At 35.8% G+C, this 18,885-nt stretch overlaps 1 protein-coding gene across 8 annotated transcripts in view; it reads left to right on the top strand.

The window, feature by feature from the left end:
* The window catches only part of RGS12 (regulator of G protein signaling 12), an 81,451-nt gene extending 62,839 nt beyond the window's left edge, over positions 1–18,612 (top strand). For 4 of the 8 annotated variants that reach the window (XM_069856416.1, XM_069856415.1, XM_069856414.1 and 1 more), the window contains 5 exons: positions 256–352; positions 1,709–1,785; positions 2,298–2,451; positions 5,052–5,672; positions 16,469–17,041. In XM_069856416.1, the coding sequence (XP_069712517.1) occupies positions 256–352; positions 1,709–1,785; positions 2,298–2,451; positions 5,052–5,672; positions 16,469–16,833 (1,314 nt within the window). In that variant the 3' untranslated portion in view covers positions 16,834–17,041. Of the gene's footprint in view, positions 1–255; positions 353–1,708; positions 1,786–2,297; positions 2,452–3,527; positions 4,903–5,051; positions 5,673–16,468 lie in introns of those variants that run through there. The other 4 variants (XM_069856409.1, XM_069856410.1, XM_069856411.1 and 1 more) reach the window with 4 other exon arrangements.
* The last annotated feature ends 273 nt before the right edge of the window (positions 18,613–18,885 follow it).

Raw genomic sequence — 18,885 nt, 5'->3', positions numbered from 1 at the left:
ATCCAGCCTGTTCAGATCCCTTTGTAGAACCTCCCTACCCTCAAGCAGATCAACTCTTCCTCCCAGCTTAGTGCCATCTGCAGAATTGTTCCATTGTCCTGGGAATCCCCTCTCAGAAAAAATTCTGATACATTGAGCATACATTGAAATGTAAAAATGGTTTGCTCATTTTCTTTCAAAAAAATGTCAGACTGCATAAATGTGTTCTGAAACCAGCTTTTTCTCTATTATATACAAACTGTGATTCGACTTTAGAATGGTGAGCAGGAACCACTTGACCTTGGTGTCCCTATATCTAATCTGGATGGTCAGCGGGTTGTTCTAGATGAAAAAGAGCCAACAAAGGGTAGAGGTAAGTTGACACGAAAGCTTTTATTTATGATGTCTAGTCGGTTTCATAAACCCTGACTTTGGTTAGTTTCTTCTGTTGTTGCAAGGGTGAGGTAAATGTGATTAGATCTGGATATGTTACATATAGCATATATTCATTTTAACTGAAATGGAGTCCAATTTCTAAAGTTTTACTATAAAATGCCAAATAACTTCTGTGAATTTGGCAATTAATTCAAATGAAACATTCTGTATGAGTAAAACAGATGTTGTTTGTGCAGCAGCTATACGTATTGCTGTGATAATCACCACCTTTAATGTGAGAAAGTAGCAGTGTCTACATCTACAGTTTTAGGTGATAATTTCTGGAGATAATACTAAAAAAGATATATATTTTTTTATTTCCCTGGACAAAATAGTTTGAAAAGTAGAAGTTGATCAACTGACCAGCTGACAATCTTTTGGCACAATTAACATGCCAGATTAATGTAAGCAGCCTTGAAAGTAAAGGTTCAGTTTTATTAGGAGACCTTTTTATAGGCATAGAACACTTTTAGTTTTAAAAATGAAATTAGATGCGGTTAAATTAAATGGACTTGGAACAGTGATGGTCTTTGAGGAAGACCTAGGAAAAAGCAAGGAGGCGTTTTTTGAGGACAATCAGATTTGTCATTTTTTCTAGGAAACAGAACCACTTGTCATTCTGAAAAAAATGTAAATCTAAATACAGTCACAGATAATTAGTTTAAGGATTAAAAGTAAAACATTAATCCTGTGTGCTGCCGGCTGCTATAAAATCATTCTAGCAGTAGGCTGATTCTGTGGCAATACAGAAACCAGTGAAAAAGGGCCATGATTCTATGTTTGCAGCTCAGTCTTTGGTTAGTGTGTTTGTTTTAGGCAGATGTAATTTGAAGGAGACATTTAGTTACTTAGAAGTAGACAAGGAGGACATGGCAATGTCTAGAAAACAACTGATGCACAAAACAGGTTGGAAAAGAGTTACATGACCTTTCAAGGGTCTTCTCTGCTCAATTGTTTTTTTCTTGTTTAAATTCTAACTTTGAGAATTATAAACTGAATTATTTGCTGAGATTTTAAAAACTATTTGATCTAAATCAGCTGAAAATTTAGGAGAACTTAAATGAAACTTTAGCATCTTTAAACTTTTGAAGTATTGCCAGCATTAGGAAAATTTGAATGAGAGGAAATTTTGATTGAAAGTATCAAGGATATCAACTGTGCTCACTCTATTTTGTGTGCATGTCTTTGAGAAATTTTAAAGCAAAAACATCTGTTTTGTGCATCATTGTCGCTTAAATATGACTTCTTTGGGAATTTATAACTCTGTAGTTATAGAAGGTATATTTATGTTCAGTGTTTACAGATAAACAAAAAGGTGCATCAGTAAAACAGAGTGCAACTGTAACTACTTCAAGAAATCAAGTATCTACTGTAAGTCTTCTGCAATGATTTTTGTCCCTTAGATCATCTTTTGTTTCCTTCTGGAATTCTATGCTAAGAGCTTCATTCATCCATGATTTTGAATCAGCCAAATTATGTAACTAGATTGAGTGTAGCTGTAATTCATCTGATGTTTTTCCACTGTCAACAGCATTTGCTTGTGAGAACTTTGTCTTTTTGATAAATCAAATAGGTCTTTCACTGTGTTGTATTTGTTGTTTTGTGTGTCTCATTGTCTTATCTATACTTGAAAATGATTGAATTACTCTGAAATTCTGTAATGTGAATTCTTCAGAGTAAACAATTTTATATTTATATATAAATTTTTGAATAGTACTATGACAAATGTTCTTTGCAATGATCAAGATTAAACTAAAACATTTATTGTGGTGGTGTTAGAGAAATGTGTTTTCAAAATAACTTTTTTATTCACTTAGACCATATTGTGTACACAATAATATAGCCCAAATGTAAGCAGTACCTTAACTTTCCTTCTAATGCAGGGAGAGGGAAGAACTCTAGGAAAGTCTAATTCTATCAAAATGAAAGGCGAAAATGGAAAAAATGCTAGGGAAGGCCGTCTATCAAAGAGAGAAGACTCTATTGCAAAGATTGGGAAAAAAAAATGTCAGAAAATAAATTTGGATGAAGCAGAGGGTATGTGAACTTTATGTATTAACATAAGTAGTCTTAGAAAAATGAGGATTTTGTATCTGTGTAGGAAAAGGTATTGTGTGTTTGATACTGCATTGTGAAAATCATGGTCATAGTCCTCATATTTTTGTTTGATACTGTGTTTGAATTGTAAAGTTTTTGAAGCTGAAGGTAAAATTTTAAAAATATCCAAAGATAAACACAGCTGCCTAGTGGGATTTTCAAAAGTGAAAGGTACCTAGTTCCAGGTAAAATAAAAGGAGTTAGTTACTCAACTGCAGTTGAATATCCTATTTGATCCACTTTGCAAGCTGTGTAGAATCTTGCCTTTCTGTTCACCTTTACGTAAGAGTCTTCACCCACTGAAAGGCGTTCTGCACTATGGTGTAGACCCTGACTTACTCAGGTAAGAAGTTTTGAAAATGTTATGATAAAGTCTATAACAGTCAGGGCAGTACAATGTGATGACTGGAGGAACTGTGATGGGCAAGAGTAAAAGCTTAGTTTACATTCAGTAACTGCTCTGAAAAGATGTTTTGAAGTAGAAATAAGCAAAGAGATTATTGGCAAACTTGTATGTGGAGTCCTTTTTTTACCTTCCTTTACATCTTAATAGTTTTGGTGATATCATTGGAAAAGGACTCATAAGAGGATTTGCTTTCTTATTGAAAGATGTTGATGGGAGAGAGAGGGATAGAAATGACGGAGCAGTAGAAATCTTGACAATCTCTGCCCTAGGGCATTAACTGAAACAATCACCTGTCTTATCAGCCCTACACACTCCTCTCTATTTTCCCAAGCAGAAAAAAATCAGAGAACATACTTTATCCACAGATTAAAATTTACTGCTGATGTTACCTAATATGCATATTCAAACCTATTTATGCACAGATATATAGCAAAGGAATGTTCATTTGTGAATAAATGTTCACTGACTAGAACTGAAAAAAAATGCTGTGGCTAAAACTTTTATTGCAAATTGTTGTTTGTTAATATTAGTGCATTTTAAATTATTTTCTGTTGCTTACTATTTTGTTAACTTGTTTTCCATATTTTAATATTTTCATTTTTCTTCCTAGGGCTGAGTAAAACATTAACATAATTTGAAAACTTCAGAATTCAAGGCTTTCACATTTTATTTTGAATTTTGTGAAATTTGTCCAAGTTCGGAAAATAAATACCAAATGTTGTAGACTGTTTTTTAATGAAAAAAAAACAAACAAACCCTAACTGTTCTATGAAGTTTGATATTTCAGAAAGGAACATTTTTGTATAACACATATTAGAAATATTGCATGTTTTAATATGCATACTGCCATTTTGTAAAACTTTGGCAATAAGAAGCATTTTGAAGCTTCCATCTTGGCTACATTCAGATTTTATGGCATTCAACAAAGCATGTTAAAAATAATTTTTACAAATATATTGCAAAGGCTGCCAAAAAATGAATAGAAGACTAGGAATAATGTCATATAAGTGCAAGTGTATGACTTTATATTATGCTAAGTTAAAACTGATACTAGCATCCTGTGCTTTGTTTGGTAATGGCTTTCGCTTCAAACAGTATTTATAAGCTGGGTGGAATCTTTTGATTTTAATCCATCTGTTGGAGATGGCCTTTTGAAGCATCTTTCGTATTCTGTGGTTTCAATGCTTTCTTCTTGAAAAATTAGGACATGCAGAGACCCTATATTAAGAGTTATGTATTTTTATATTTATATATTTTGTACCAAAGAGTTTGTCTATTGTTGCAATGCTTCTTTTTTGAGGAGTGGTATGATTCTTGGCTTATGATTGATAAGTTTCTTGTTGCCAAGTTTTGAGACTTTCTAGAACAGTAGTGATTTACTATGAGTATTTATATATATAGAAACATATCAAACCATTGGACATCATTAAGGACATGATCAGAAAGTCACTTCTAATTGTGTTAAAAACTCTATAAAGAAGCTGCCCCATCGCTTGGCTCCTTTGATGGTTGTTGATTATCTGTATGCTACTGATTCATTGTAGTGCAATGTAAAATGGGGTTACTTAAGTCATCGTCTGATCATGCCCTGTGATGATAACATCCTGAATTAAAACTACACCATGAATTGAATTTAGAATGTGATAAAATATTAACTGAGAGAAATTCAATATAAGAAGGAACTATGCAACATTTTGAATCTTTGAAGTTTCAAATGGCATGGCTATTTTTGAGTTAAGATGGGTAAAACTCATCTAGAATATAAAAACGTGCACCCATTGTCAGTAAGACCAGAGCCTTGTTTTGTATTAAGAATTTAAAAAACCTCTGTGTGTGAACAGATTTATTAACTGCGTAAAACAGAAGATGTGTTCAAGGCTCAGTGAACTGCAGCTGTTCTAAACTGCAAAACTCTTACAATAGCAATCCTGATGGTCTTAATTATAGTGATGCTAGTGAACATTGCTGCGATTGAAAAAGTTCCTAATTAACATGGGATCTTATTTCAAGGCAGCATTGAAAGCATTGAAAGAATTGAAGATCTTCATGGAAAATAAATGTGCTGAAAAATTACATTTTAATGACATTGCACTTTCTGACAAAACCTTGTCAATTTTGGGTTTTTCCCCAATAGAATTTTTTGAACTCATATCCAAAGCTCAAAGTAACAGAGCAGATGACCAACGTGGACTGCTAAGGAAAGAAGACCTTATTCTTCCTGACTTTCTTCGTTTACCACCCACTGGACCAGAACCATGCTCATCTACTCCCACAGGCCCCAAAGGCCTCAACAAGCGAGCTTCAAAAAATGATGGCAAGGATGGATGTACATCACCAGGTGGAAAACAGGAGTCTGTACAAAACTTTAATGAAAATTCAGTTAAGAAAATAGGTTACTCAGAAAATAAACATAAATCTGCATTGACAGCACTCCACAGTCAGAAGACTTTCAGTGTTCCTTTCAGTACTCCGTTGTCTCCAATTCTGCATGCACAGGAAAACAATGTGACAATATGGAAAAGGCAGTCAAGAGAGTTACAAGCTGAAGGCATACAGATGGTAGATGATGAGAATGTGGCAGACTTGACTCTTGTGGCTGAAGGAGATATTAGTAGCCCTAACAGCACTTTGCTACCACCACCACCACCACCAACACCACCGTCAGACATCAGTAAACTCACAGAAGCCAACTATCCACCCCCAACTCCTTTTGCAGGTAATCAGGAAAAGTCTGGATTTCAAAGATCCAATTCAGGTATTTCTAGATTTTAATAGTCTTTGCTTTCATGTAAAACTACTTTTCCTTGGCACTGTTAATCAGTATTTGGCACTCGTTCAAACAGGAAAGAAAATTCTTTCTGCACCTTAATTTTTTTACAAAAAAAAAAGAAAAAAGGAAAATTTTTCATTGCCTTAGTCTGTGCTAACTGTAATATTTCTTGTTGCCTTTAACAATGTAGTTCTGTTTGGATTTGGCATGTGGCCAAAAATGGACACATACAGACAAACCTTTAAAATACATCCACATGCTATAATTATCTCATTCTTTACCCTAGCATTTTTGAGCTGCATAACACTGTTGCATTCCAGATTTTCTGATCCATTTGTCATAATGAGATACATGATTAGGGTTTGGAAGTTTAAGTACTTTAGCTGTAACCCTAATTATGTGTTGAAAATTGCAGTACTGTTTATAATTAAAATATGAAATGGATAAACCTTAATTTTAAACCTATTTCCCTAATTAATTAGTTATTTGAGACTAAAAATAAAAATGCTACTTTTTTTAACCCATACTTTGCTACCCTGAAGAATAGATAACGTCTATCACACTTTCTTCTATTCACATGTGAAATAGCTCCTTCTATTAGATGATTTTAAAGAATATATGTAATTTTTTTTAGGATGTAAGTTTCATGGTCTAGCAATATCACAGAGCAATATTAGCCCAAGGCTGAAGCATGGAATTACTTTATAAACACGGACTCTAATACTAATTGCTATTACCAGAAACTAGAGTTTGGAGACGATGGGTGTAGTGACACTGACATTTTACAGTCATTGTACAGTACATTTTAATGTAAAATATAAGAAAAGGTATCTATGTGCTACATTTATTTTTGATGTTTCACAAACATATGGTGCCATAATTTGTATGATCACATTTCTTCGTGAGGTGGGAATATACATTTTAATTATTTATCTTTTTACACAGAGTATTTGATACTGTTCTTTATCTGTATGGTTGATGATTTGTAAATACTACTTTGGTTGTTGAATGCATATCAATAACAATGCAAATTATTTCATCCTCTTGGTATTTTAAAATCAAATTCCTTTATTCATAGTATTTGAGAAATGTTCTATAAGTGCTACCACTTAATTTCTGAAACTGAGTATTGAACAGACTTGTAACCAGTGCCTACAGATAACAAAACCACAAAATGTACTTCAGACATATTGATGTGTGTATGCATAGATTTGTGTTGGTGTCTTTCTGATAATATGACAAGTGTACAACATGGGTATCAATTTGCATATTTTTTAGTGAGAACTGTTATAAAAACCATTTGCACTTAAAAAAAACCTTCATGAATTTACAGTATTTTAATGCATGCCATACATTTCTGTGTAACCACTGAACTGTAGCTTTCCCTTTTCCCACTTTCTACTTTTTACTTTGTAGAAATCTTTGTGTAGTTTTCACATGTATTTTGTATCTTTGTTCTCTCAGGAGTAATAAATTCTAGATCTAGTTACACAAACTGGTTTTAAGCTTTGATTTTCTTCATTATTTAAAAACAGTTCTTTAAGTTTTAGATTAAGAATTCTGATTGAAATTATCTTCTAATAACAAATAGATTAAAATGTGAACTACCAATTGCTGTGAGACAAAGTTGACAAATGTTATAATCTAAATATCGGAAGGCAAACACTGTCTTGAGATGCTGATGGGTCACATGTGAAATCCATAGCATTGACATGTGCACCAGAAGGCAGATAAGACAGGAGATTTCTTTTAAATGAGTCATAACAGAAACTCCTGAAAGGAGCGTCTCTTCTGTCTTTGGGCTCTTGGGCTACACTTTTATATTAATTACTTTCCTTCTTATTTTAAACTAAAGCAGTTCTTCCTTGGTTTTAAAGAAATGAGCTGGTGATCTCAGTTCATTTCATGTGGAATAACCAATGTAATAACCTCTTTATTTGGTAGTCTTGGGTGAGAAATGAAGGGTTAGATGGGTGCTTGAGAATGCACTACGCTTTTCATTCTTAGAGATGGGTCCTACATAACAGTACTGTGAAGCCTAATGAACAATAAAGTGCTGCAGAAAGACTTGTGGTGCTGTTACGTAGGTCTCGTGGTGTTCTGGGGGCTGAAAATGTAATTTTTCCAAAAGTCACTGTGTTCCCATGTAGTCATGGGCCTCCATGGAAGAAAATTAAGCAGCTGAAATTCCTGCAGCAGTTCCCCTGTCCAAACTTTTCCACAACAAATAACTAATAACCTACATAGTAAATGATTTTAACTTTTTTTTTACAGATTTTCAAGTATTCCAACTGGTCTACTCTGCTTTCACTGGTGATTGTGTTTTATTTTTCTGTCATAGTCACCTATGAGAGACCTTTAAGTAATCAAACAAAGTAATTTTGCAAAACCGAAACCTTAGTTTTTCTTAGCTTTGTGACAAACCAGATTCTATCTTTTTCTTTTTCAAGGAATAACACAAATCTAAAATGTGTGAAACGCCTTCCTTTTGCTACAACCTTATTGCGCGCGCTAACTCTGGTCTACACTCCTCTCACAATACGCTGCTGTTTTATGGGAACTGTGTTCTGCAAAAGAACGGTGATTTTATGGAAAAAGTGTGGTGTGGGCTGAAACAAAACTTTTCTGTTTTCATCATTTCATGGAGTTTGCATGGAAAGACCATTCAAAGATGTACAGTAATTATAATAAAGACCACTGGACACTATCTCCAGCCAATAATTGATATTTCAAAGGACTAAATCATTAATAATGGTTGCTTTTTTAAGTGCTCTAATGGTTCTCCATTCATAATCTATTAACAGAAAATGTATTTCTGATTCATTTATTGAACTAAAATGTTGGATAAAAAGAAAAATAAGTACTACATAATTTGAAGGGATCTATAATCTTAGTTTCAAATTGGTATAAAAGCAGATGGCATGTATGATTACGCTATGCTTTGTGCTTTTATACATTGGGTTTAGATGTGCTGGGAAAAGGGCTGTGAGTGTGTGAAGCAGTCACTTGTGTTCTGCAGGGCTGATGCCCTAAACGCAGGCTGGTGTAGCAAAGCCCTTTTATTTTCACCTGAAGATCTAGAAAGCAAAATATGAGTAACGACAAACAGCAAAATGAGGTTTACACCACACAGAGCCGAGGACAACTTGCAGTAATTCAGACTGAAGATGTGCAGACTGTAGATTTGACTCCATCAGATTTTTCTTCCTTCTGTTATTAAAAAAGAATTCATCTGTTTTCTAGATGTATAGACTGGATCCAGCAATCCAGTTAGATCAAGAGTTTATTCAAAACTTCCTTTTATTGGCAGATAATGTCATTGGTTGAGATAGAGAGCCAGCTAGGGAAGAAAATAAAAGCATGGTGAACTCTCTGGAACTATACTTGAATAATAAGGCTTCAGATGATCAAGGGTGAATTTAGACTATATAAACAGTTACTTAATTTGTTCAGAAGATGCTGCTTTGTTTCTGAAATAGATGGGCAATTGTATCCTCAAAATAAACTTACTTCCTTTCCTATTGAAAGAATTCTTTCAGAAATGGGAGAGTTAGTATCAATGCTAGAAATTTTTTTGCTTCGAAAGATAAATTATGCAGAAAAAAAATGCAGGGTGGACTCTCAGAGCTTGAGGCTGGCTATTGTTCCCAAAGACAAAAAGAAATTCCCGACTGCTCTTTCTTATTATTCACAGTGCGGACGTAGTATGCTACAGCTGAGGAATAAAGATTAGCCAAAATCAGCAGCATTTCTGTGACTTTCGTTTTTTGACGACTGAACTTTTCAGTTATAATGAATTCTAAAGGCAATAAATTTTGTGATAGCTAAAGAGATTAAAACCAATTATATGTACCTTCAAAAATTCAAAATAAACTTCTAGTTTTGTAATAAATGCTACAGTATTTTACATAATCCCTTAATTCACATGAGAACAGGACTGAAATAAAAATTTAAGAAAAGGAAGGGATTATGACTAAAAGATGTAAAAATAATAGAAATAATTATTTTTAAGAAAGGCTGTTGTCCTGCTGTTAATTATATCCTTACTGGTTCTGTGTAATTCTATAGGAGATAATTGGATTCTTGATCTGTATAAAGAAGCACTCATGGGGATCCAGTAATACAAAGGCCAGAACCTGTTAATCCTCTTTTAATCAGACCATGATTAAATGGGAGAATTACATGTAGTGCATAACTGAGATCATAATAAATAAAGGGAGAAGGAGAGTTTTGTTAAGTGTAGACAACTGGGAAGCAAGGAAGGCCTTGAGAGAAAATTGTTTGCAATTTATGCTCATTTCGATCAAACAGCAAGATAGATATTTTAGAGAGAATTACAAATTTTACCACTAGATAAAATGTTAGAAAAGTTACAACTGCTTTTTGAACTGAATGTACACAGGATAAAGCCAGATCTACTCAAACACATGACTTACATCTGGACTTTGAAATGAACTTAGTTGAATTATTAGTTGAAATGTAACTGGTTGCCCTGCTAAGCCATGTTTTAGGATTTCTTAATTGAATAATAATACAATGAATGGCAGATTAAAACAAAACTGATTCAATTAATTCAATCCATAATTTCCGAGCATGTTACTCTCTGCAATACTTTAACCTGCTGTTACTGACTACTGATGAAAAGCAAAACCAATGCTAACAGTAAATACAGGAAAATCAAAGGGAGTGCTGAGTACTTTTGGACGGTTGCAGAGATGTTTTGTCACACCTCTTGCCTGGAAAAGATTAGAAAATTCTTTCAGTTTCAGAAGTGGAGACACAAAGTTTAAGGAAATTGGCCAGCATAATTGAGGGCATGCGTGTCACTTTGGATCAAGATTCAGAATTTCTTATTTTATTCTCAGACTGTTCTTGGCTGTTGAATGAGTTTGTGCTCGATTCCTTTTAGCAGCTACTGTGTCTGTGTGTGCAAGAGGTCACTGCTGCCAGCAAACATGGTTTGCACTTTTTCCTTTTGATTAACTATACCGCTGGTGAGCAGTAGCAGTCATACCAGCTCTCTCTTCTAGGTAATATTCAGAACTTGTCTTTACAAATATGTTTTCTGCTTTGCTCTTCCTTTGAATGCTTTTGGGATGAGCACAATGAAAGAATTTCTATCTACTCTGTGTTTCTAAACTTGAGGCAGGAAAAGTATTCAAAAAATTCCCAGGACAAAAGTATTGCTGCTTTGTAGGATAATCCTTTTCCTAGCTTGATGCCCTCTTTGTTACTGAGTCAGACTTCAAGACTCTGAGCAAATGCTGCAGTTGATGTTTCATCACACAAGTGAAATACGGCGTGTAAAGTCCAATGGCCTTTGAAAGGATTTAGCATAAAATGTAGGTAGGAACCTTTTATTAAATCCTCTTTCTCCTGGGTGTTGTATCCCTTAAGAGATAAAAGGAAGGAAACTTTTGAAGGGAATTTAAGCTGCAGGATTCTAAATCTTAAATGTAAAGTATCCTTTTCCCTTTGGAAGCATAAATCACTCTGCAAACTTAAAAAAAAATAAATGCTTCCAGTCCTAACAAAACATCAGCCAGTTTGCAAGTAATTTATCCACCACTTAAAATGATCCACATCTGAGAAGCCTAAAATTTTGAAGTACTATTTCACTGTTCAGGACAGGAAGGGAGAAGTGTATTTCCCAGAGTGAATCTACCAGACTGCATGTATCTTCAGGAAAAAGAGTTACTCATACTGAAATATTTCCAGGACATTGAGGTGAGCACCACTGCAGAAATGACCATCACAAGGCTACATTTTTATAGCTTCATCTAAAAAAAAGGCTCTCTCGGCAATCAGAGGCAAGAGCAGTATCTGCCCAATCTCCTATATCAAAGAACACACCAGTCTATGAATTTGGGGGCTGAAAATGGCTGATTGCATTTAGAGGTGGTATATGCCAATAAGTCATAGAATCACGGAATGGTTTGAGTTGGAAGGGACCTTAAAGATCTAATTCAAACCCCCTGCCATGGGCAGGGACACCCTCTACTAGAGCAGGCTGTCCAAGGCCCATCCAACCTGGCCTTGAACACCTCCAGGTGAAGGTGTCACCTTCAGTGATTTCAGCAAGAAGAAGCACTTGGCAAGAGTTACATTATAAGCATTATGAAATAATTCAAACAGATTCTTATCTGCTCTAAGTCAGCACAAAATCATTAAACTGAAACTCGTCTTTTTAACTGAATATCTGATGCTCTCAGACATTAGAAATTGGATGCCTGGGATCAACACTACAGAACTCAGTGGAGTGTCTTTGCTATCTTTCAGTAGAACTGAGAGCCATCTAAAGAGTAAACGGTTTTGACAAGAGCAGTAGGATTTTATCAAAGGTAGAATGCTGAGTGAAATGCTGAATTTGCGTGGAAGAGGTGTCTGTCTATGGAGATGGAGTCAGGAAAATTATGGAATAGAATTTAGCATCTAGTCATGCATGAAATCTGCCAAGTATGGACTTACAGTGAAACTTAATAAACATCTAATATCTTTTATAAAAAAGATAAATATGGTGTGAATTGAACTATATCAAGTATTGATCACCTAAAAATAAAAGTGCTGAATTCCAGATCAGATCTAAATTATGCTTTAACAAGTGAATCATAACTAAAATTAGTACATTGAAAATAAACGGATATAATAATTATAGTGTAGAAATAATATTGCAAGATACTGTGGGTGGACTTTTAAATCCCAGGCATCTGCATTGAGATACGGTTATTCGATCCTGTCATCTATATTTGACATTTAGTGCTGCTCCTGAAATTTCCAGGTTCTCGGTAACCTCATCTTTGCCTGGAATTTGGCCAAATCCTCACTGGGTCCTAAACTACGTGGAAGACAAAGTCTTCTGACATCTTGCTTAGATCTTACTTAGAGATGAGGAATATTTTACACAGAAAAACAAAATTCCCTTTGCCTTCATCATTAAAGACACTTTTCCATAATCCTAAAGTTAAATTAAGAGGGCTTGAGAATAACACACAAGATCAAAATTTCAGAAAAAAAGGGAAATATTGGTGAAGGATATCAGGAGATTGGCCAAAACCTGCTGCCTGAGTATTTACCATTTTGAAGATACAAACCTGTACCTCTGGACTTCTAAGCAGTCGTTTACTTGCAAGTCCATGAGATAGCGGATCTCCAGTTAAAAGACAGAAGATGGCATGCATCATCCCATCTTAAAAGCAGATGGGACATATTAACGGGATCATATGCATGAGAAAATTCTCTTAAAGCCGTGTGGAATGCTTGGCATGGGAGCCAAGGATTACCAATAGCTGTGATTATGCTATTCCAAGCTATCTGGAAATTAATCTGTCCAACTACTGCTCTAAGCACTGTCTTCCTTTCCTTTCTGAATTTAGGGAGGACGTTTGACAGATTAGATTTGGGACAATGTAATATCTTCCCTGCAATAATTCGTGGAAGGCAAAACAACCCACAGAGATATCCATGGAGGTTTTCATCACGTCAGTGGAAGAATATGTGAAGAGAAATTTTATTTGTGAAAGCTTTCTGCACCTTAGGTGGTGCCCTGTTTAGCTAAATCTACTCAAGAGTTTATTACTCAAAAAGAAAGTATAAGAAAGAGACCAATGTGGAAGTATTGTAGCCATCATTTAAGCCTCACTATAAAGCTCCATTGAGTTCATGTGAATCTTGAGTCTACTTTAAAACTTGCAGGATACATTTATACACAAGCTAGTTTAGGCAATCTCTCTGATTATTTGTGCTAAATAGCTTTGCTTCACAAATGCTTTGTTTCTAAAGAGTACTGCTCTTGAAACCATCTTTCCGTTGGGTCTAGATGAGACAAGATCTTTTCTACCCTGCCAGGAGGGGAGAAGTCATCTCCACAGTACCATCCCTCAGTAATACCATGTTCTTTTGAGACAGTATTTTAAGTAATACATTCTCTGTTACTGTCCTGTCTCTAGTAATAATAATTTGAATGCTTCAGAGACATTGTTCATGAGAAAAGTAGTAATAGAAAGAATTGCCCATAGTAGGGGTTTATTCTTCTTCAGATATTCTTGTGTCTTGTAAAGGCTGAGAGCTAACATTGACCTTATTTTTGCTTTGTTCCTATTAGACAACTTGCAAGCCCAGCTGCTCCGTGTGGTGACTCAGTGACACCATGATTCCAAGACTTAATGGCATTTCTTACATGTAGCCGTAGAAAGACTTAGCAACCAAATAAATACAGCAATATTTACACCTTCCACAGTGTTCCTTAGCAGCTCTTTCTTGTGTTGTAGCCTGTTCCTGTGGGCTCTTATCTTTTGACTGTGGAAATTATCAGCTTAGTTCAAGTCAACAGAGCCATGAGACCTTACACCAGTGTCAAAGATGTTTCTCTATATTACATTTAGTAGAAGAATGTATTCTCAATACTAGGACAACTGGATAACTCATGCTCTGTCAATGTAAACTATTTGGTGTTATTTCTCATTAGTATGGCTGTTTTGGAAATTAGTATCTCTTTTAAACCAACTTGGAAGGAGAATCAGAGATCTTCCTCAGTGGGCATGGAATAGTAGATGAAAAATATCAAGAGTACAATTCAGTACGTTCATGTTAAAATAAACGTTTTAGAATAGAAGAATAGCATTTTATAGCATAGCCATGCAAACAGCAGTAAAAATTATACCATTGTTCGGCTGCAGTAGGAAGATGCAAACATGGAGCATAATATAGTTCCACTAAACATTAGCTGTAATTTAGTAGTTTGGAGTCATGCTGGGCTAACAGGGCCGAGAAAGCTTTCTGTTTTCTTCCTGCTATTGTGCAGCTGATTTTGTTGGAGTTTCATCTACTTCCTCTGGATGTGAAAAAAGGCAAGCATTAGTGATGTGGAATATCCATGTATTAAGGTGGGACTGCACTGTGGTTAAAACACTAAAATAATATTGCACTACTTAGAATTTTAACTTATTTTCATTAAATAGAAAGCTTTAACCCTAGAGAAGACCCTGGAGTGATTTGATTGAAACAGTATGAAATTACTTTCTTTGTTCTTTTCATTTGCATTTTTCCCTTTCTTCATATCAAAAGCTCTTGATTACAATGATTAAACATTAAAATTTATTTTTCTTGCAAAAAACACTGTACACATCACTTTATGGAACAAACACAAAAATATTTCAAAGCCAGTTATGGAATTTAACCCCACAAGTCTCCTAGGATTTGTGTGGCTAAATGTGCCAGTCAAACACTTGTGTGTACTGGAGCAAAAAGTTTAAAAATGGTTTGGGTAAGGCATGTTGGACAAGAGAGTATCTTTTAAAAGACCTGTTGGTGTACACGGGAAAAAGGAATTAAATGTGAAATTGAAGCCCTTACTCAGGTCTGCATTTGTGCCTTCAGAGTTTCTGTCTTTCTGTTGGGTAACAGTCGGTCTAATAAAAGCAGTTCTCCTCTCAGTTTTGCCCCTTTTTCTATCATGGTCAGGACACCTTGACTACAGAAATTATATTGATAACCACAGTGTGAATAATAAGATCAACACATTCTTCATCCAACCCTTCTTCTTACCTGTCGAAACAAGCAAAACAGCTTTATCTGCATTCACTTTAACAAATACATAGCAGTTTGCAGTGTCACACCCACTGCAAAACTACATTTTGGAGGTTTTAATCTAGGGTTGACTTGGGATAGTAACAACTTTGCATGAGTAGTTCTAAAGAATAGGCCCAAATCCTAACAACAATTTTAGAAGTGCTGTACCAAAAAGAAACTTCAAGGTTAAAAAAATCACAAATAACTCAGGTGTTTCAAGTACCTTCCCTAAGAAGTCAGGCTGAGAGAGCTGAGGATGTTCAGGCTAGAGAAGAGAAGGATCCAGTGATTACAGTTGCCTTCCAGTACTTAAAGGGGGCTACAGGAAAGATGGGAAGATACTCTTAATCAGGGAAGGCAGTGGTAGGATGAGGGGTAATGGTTTTAAGCTGAAAGAGGGGAGATTTAGATTAGGTATTAGGAATAAATTCTTTACTGTGAGGGTGGTGAGGCACTAGAAGAAGTTGTCCAAAGAAGTTGTGGGCGCCCCATCCCTGGACATGTCCTAGGCCAGGCTGGATGAGGCTTTGAGCTTCCAGCGGAAGGTGTCCCTGACCATGGCAGGAGAGTTGAACTAGATGATCGTTATGGTCCCTTCCAGCTCCTACCATTCTGTGAATCTGTCCCTTCCCAATCCAAACCATCTTATGATTCTATGATTTCTTGAATATTTAAAGCTTTTCAGCAGATTAAGGTATTTTTTATTTCTTCTGCTTTATACTGTGGCCCATAATTGCTTAGTTACAGTTTAGCACAGTAAACTGTAACTTCAAATCATCCTTTCTTAGTCTGCTTCAGAATTTATCAATAGACAAGTAAGGGATCTGGTATTGGAGGCCAGTTCAAGTCACGGAACATCTCCCAGTCTGCCCCACTGCATGTTCTATGTTCTCCTCCTTCAACCCTGAGTTTGCTGATGTGTGAGTTTTTGTTCTAGAGGTGTGCAAATTTATACTAAGTAGTTACTTTTAACGAAATATTTTTAAAACCACTGAAAAACGCTATATTTAGACAGGTACGTATTAATGTTCTGTGTGTATCTTTGAGATCTACTGTTTCCTACTTGGTACATCGAGTCTCCTGTATAAGGCAGAGGAATATCCCAGCTGACTATTCACTAATAGGACCTCGGAGGCTGAAATATTAAAATCTACTAAAAGCCAGGAGATACATAACTTTATTTTGTGTTTTTTTGTTTTTAATTCTTCTGTTAGGTGCAAGCCACAAAAAGAAAAAAGATTCACAAGGGACTTTGGGAAATACTTGTGAGCAAACCTGTCACAAAGTGAAGACCACTAGAAGCTTTAATCCCCCTGGTGCGAGAGAGAACCCCAGTACGGAGCTCCCTGTAAACAGGATAATTGATGTGGATGGAGTCAAACTGGAAGACACTGGTACACGTTCCTGTGACGATTCTGAAGGGAACCTCAGCTTTGAAGGTTACATCTCTGAACTGAGATCTTGCCAAGGGAGGATGAGGACTGGAGTCTATAGGACATCAGACCTCCCGTCTCTGATTACTGTCAAGAGTGAGAAGAGTAAGGGCACTGAGAATCAGTATAAAGCTACTTTTGTTTAAATATCTGTTTTTAATTAAGAGTCTGGTATTTTTGCTTGGCATCACCACAATGGAGATATCCCTTAGAGATGTGTTTCTGCAAATTATAAGTTGTTTTCAGTACCCATTGCCTTCAACAAGCCTGCTGGACCATCTCTTCTGAAATGTGTTAGAACCCATAGAGTGAAAAAATAGTAGTTCAATGAAAGTATTGAGCTATTTGTTTTTGTTCTCTTACCACGTGGAATTCAGTCTTGTCTAATGCATTACCTGGGTGTGTATGTGCAATAAGACCGTTGTTATACGAGAAGCCAGAAGTGAAAAAAAAAAAAAAAGCAAGCTGTGAATCTCTTGTGCTGGGAATAATAGTTTCTCCTGTAGCCAACATTGGGGTGTTTCCATACCAGAAATGCATACTATAATTACACAGTAGTGGGAGGGTCATCCAGGTCCCTATTCGTCACTGCTCTCAGTGTCTTAGCTTTGGGGGAAGTCAGATTTTGTTGTTGCTTTTTCAATAAGCAGTTAAGTGCCCCTCATTCTTCTTGTCATTAATTCTAGTTTCAGTTAATCTTCTAGCCTTGGGCAGTTTTCGAGAAAGAAAAGACACTTAAGACTACTGAACATGTTGCTTTTTGCCATCCACTCCTTTTCCTCCTTTCCCATTCTTCAAAAGAGGTTATGAGTCTGGACAAGCAAAAAGATACACAAAAAATGAGAGCGTTGAACCTCTGCCCATCAGCGTGGAACAGTATTACGTATATATATTAAGACCTCGTGGTGGTTCATGCTTTGAAATTATTGTGACACTTACAAAGTCATGTTGCATAGCTCCTAGACTGCAGATCCACACAGGCAGTAAGTCTAAAGCATTACAGTAATTATTCTGCAGGCAGCCACTCTGTTTCTTAAACTCAAATCTGTAAGATGAGACAGAGGTTTTATAACTGTAAAGTAAGATTCCTAAAGCTTAAGGGTTATACATCAAATACTCCAGTGATGTAAATGGACACAGCACCCATTAGCTTTAATACTCAAATTCTTTTCTACTGCTAAGTGATTTTGCTCTGGGTGCTGAGGAAAACCCTTGTTTAACACTAGGCTTAGCTCAGTGTGTGACTGAATAGGGATATATCCCATGGAATAGATGTTCTTTTAAAAACTTTCAAGATTAAAACCAATTTAAGAATCATCCTAAATTCATAATGGTGTAGTGATTTCAGAGACCTGAGGAAACATGGTGGGCAGCGCCTGAGACCAGAAGTAGGAATGAGTGAACAGGTTTGGAATCTGATGTATCTGGGTACCACACTGCAGTGGAGTGAGCTGTTCAAATACAGCCAAAGCAACGTGTTTGCAGCCTGATGTTGGAAGCACTCAGGCTATACCTGTGCTGAGCATCAAGGGGGAAAGTATAAATACTGATCATAGGATGAGTTTTGTGTTGTACTATATATCACCCGTGTGGGACACAACATAACAAATACATAAATGTCTATGTATTTTTAAATTGTTTTTTTCCTAATAATTGCCCGTGAGAGGATTTTTCTTTGCACAGTGGCCACATTTTTTTTCTTATCATCAAGGAAACAAATAGCTTTGTTCCGATCCAGACCAACCATACTGGTACCAGTCAAATTCAAGAGAGGAATTTTTGACCTGTGATACACTTTGCACCTTTTGAGTGTCTTGGCAAAGACACATACTGACTTCATACATGTAAAAGCTTGAAATTGAAATACAATAATTATGGTCTTTATTCATTTCTGATCAGTATTTTAGATGAAGCGAGGTTGCCTGTCTTACATTGTACAAATAACTTAAGTGTGTACAAATGTGCTTAAGTGACTTGCAGTGAGCAATAAAAAATTCTTGGAAAAGGAGACAGCTGAGGGGAGATATAATGCAGTCTGAAAATCTTGAGTGCCATTTTCTAATATAAGAATTAGTGACTATCAAATGAAGCTTTAAGAAGCCAGGTTCAAATCAAAGAGATGGTTCTTCACCTTCTCCCATTTTCTTTCCACAAGCTGCTGTGCTCAGAAAAAAGGCAAACAAAACCTCTGCCTCAAA

The sequence above is a fragment of the Phaenicophaeus curvirostris genome, chromosome 4, assembly GCF_032191515.1.
Source record: "Phaenicophaeus curvirostris isolate KB17595 chromosome 4, BPBGC_Pcur_1.0, whole genome shotgun sequence".
Lineage (NCBI taxonomy): Eukaryota > Metazoa > Chordata > Aves > Cuculiformes > Cuculidae > Phaenicophaeus > Phaenicophaeus curvirostris.
This window is presented reverse-complemented; position numbering and strand designations above follow the sequence as displayed.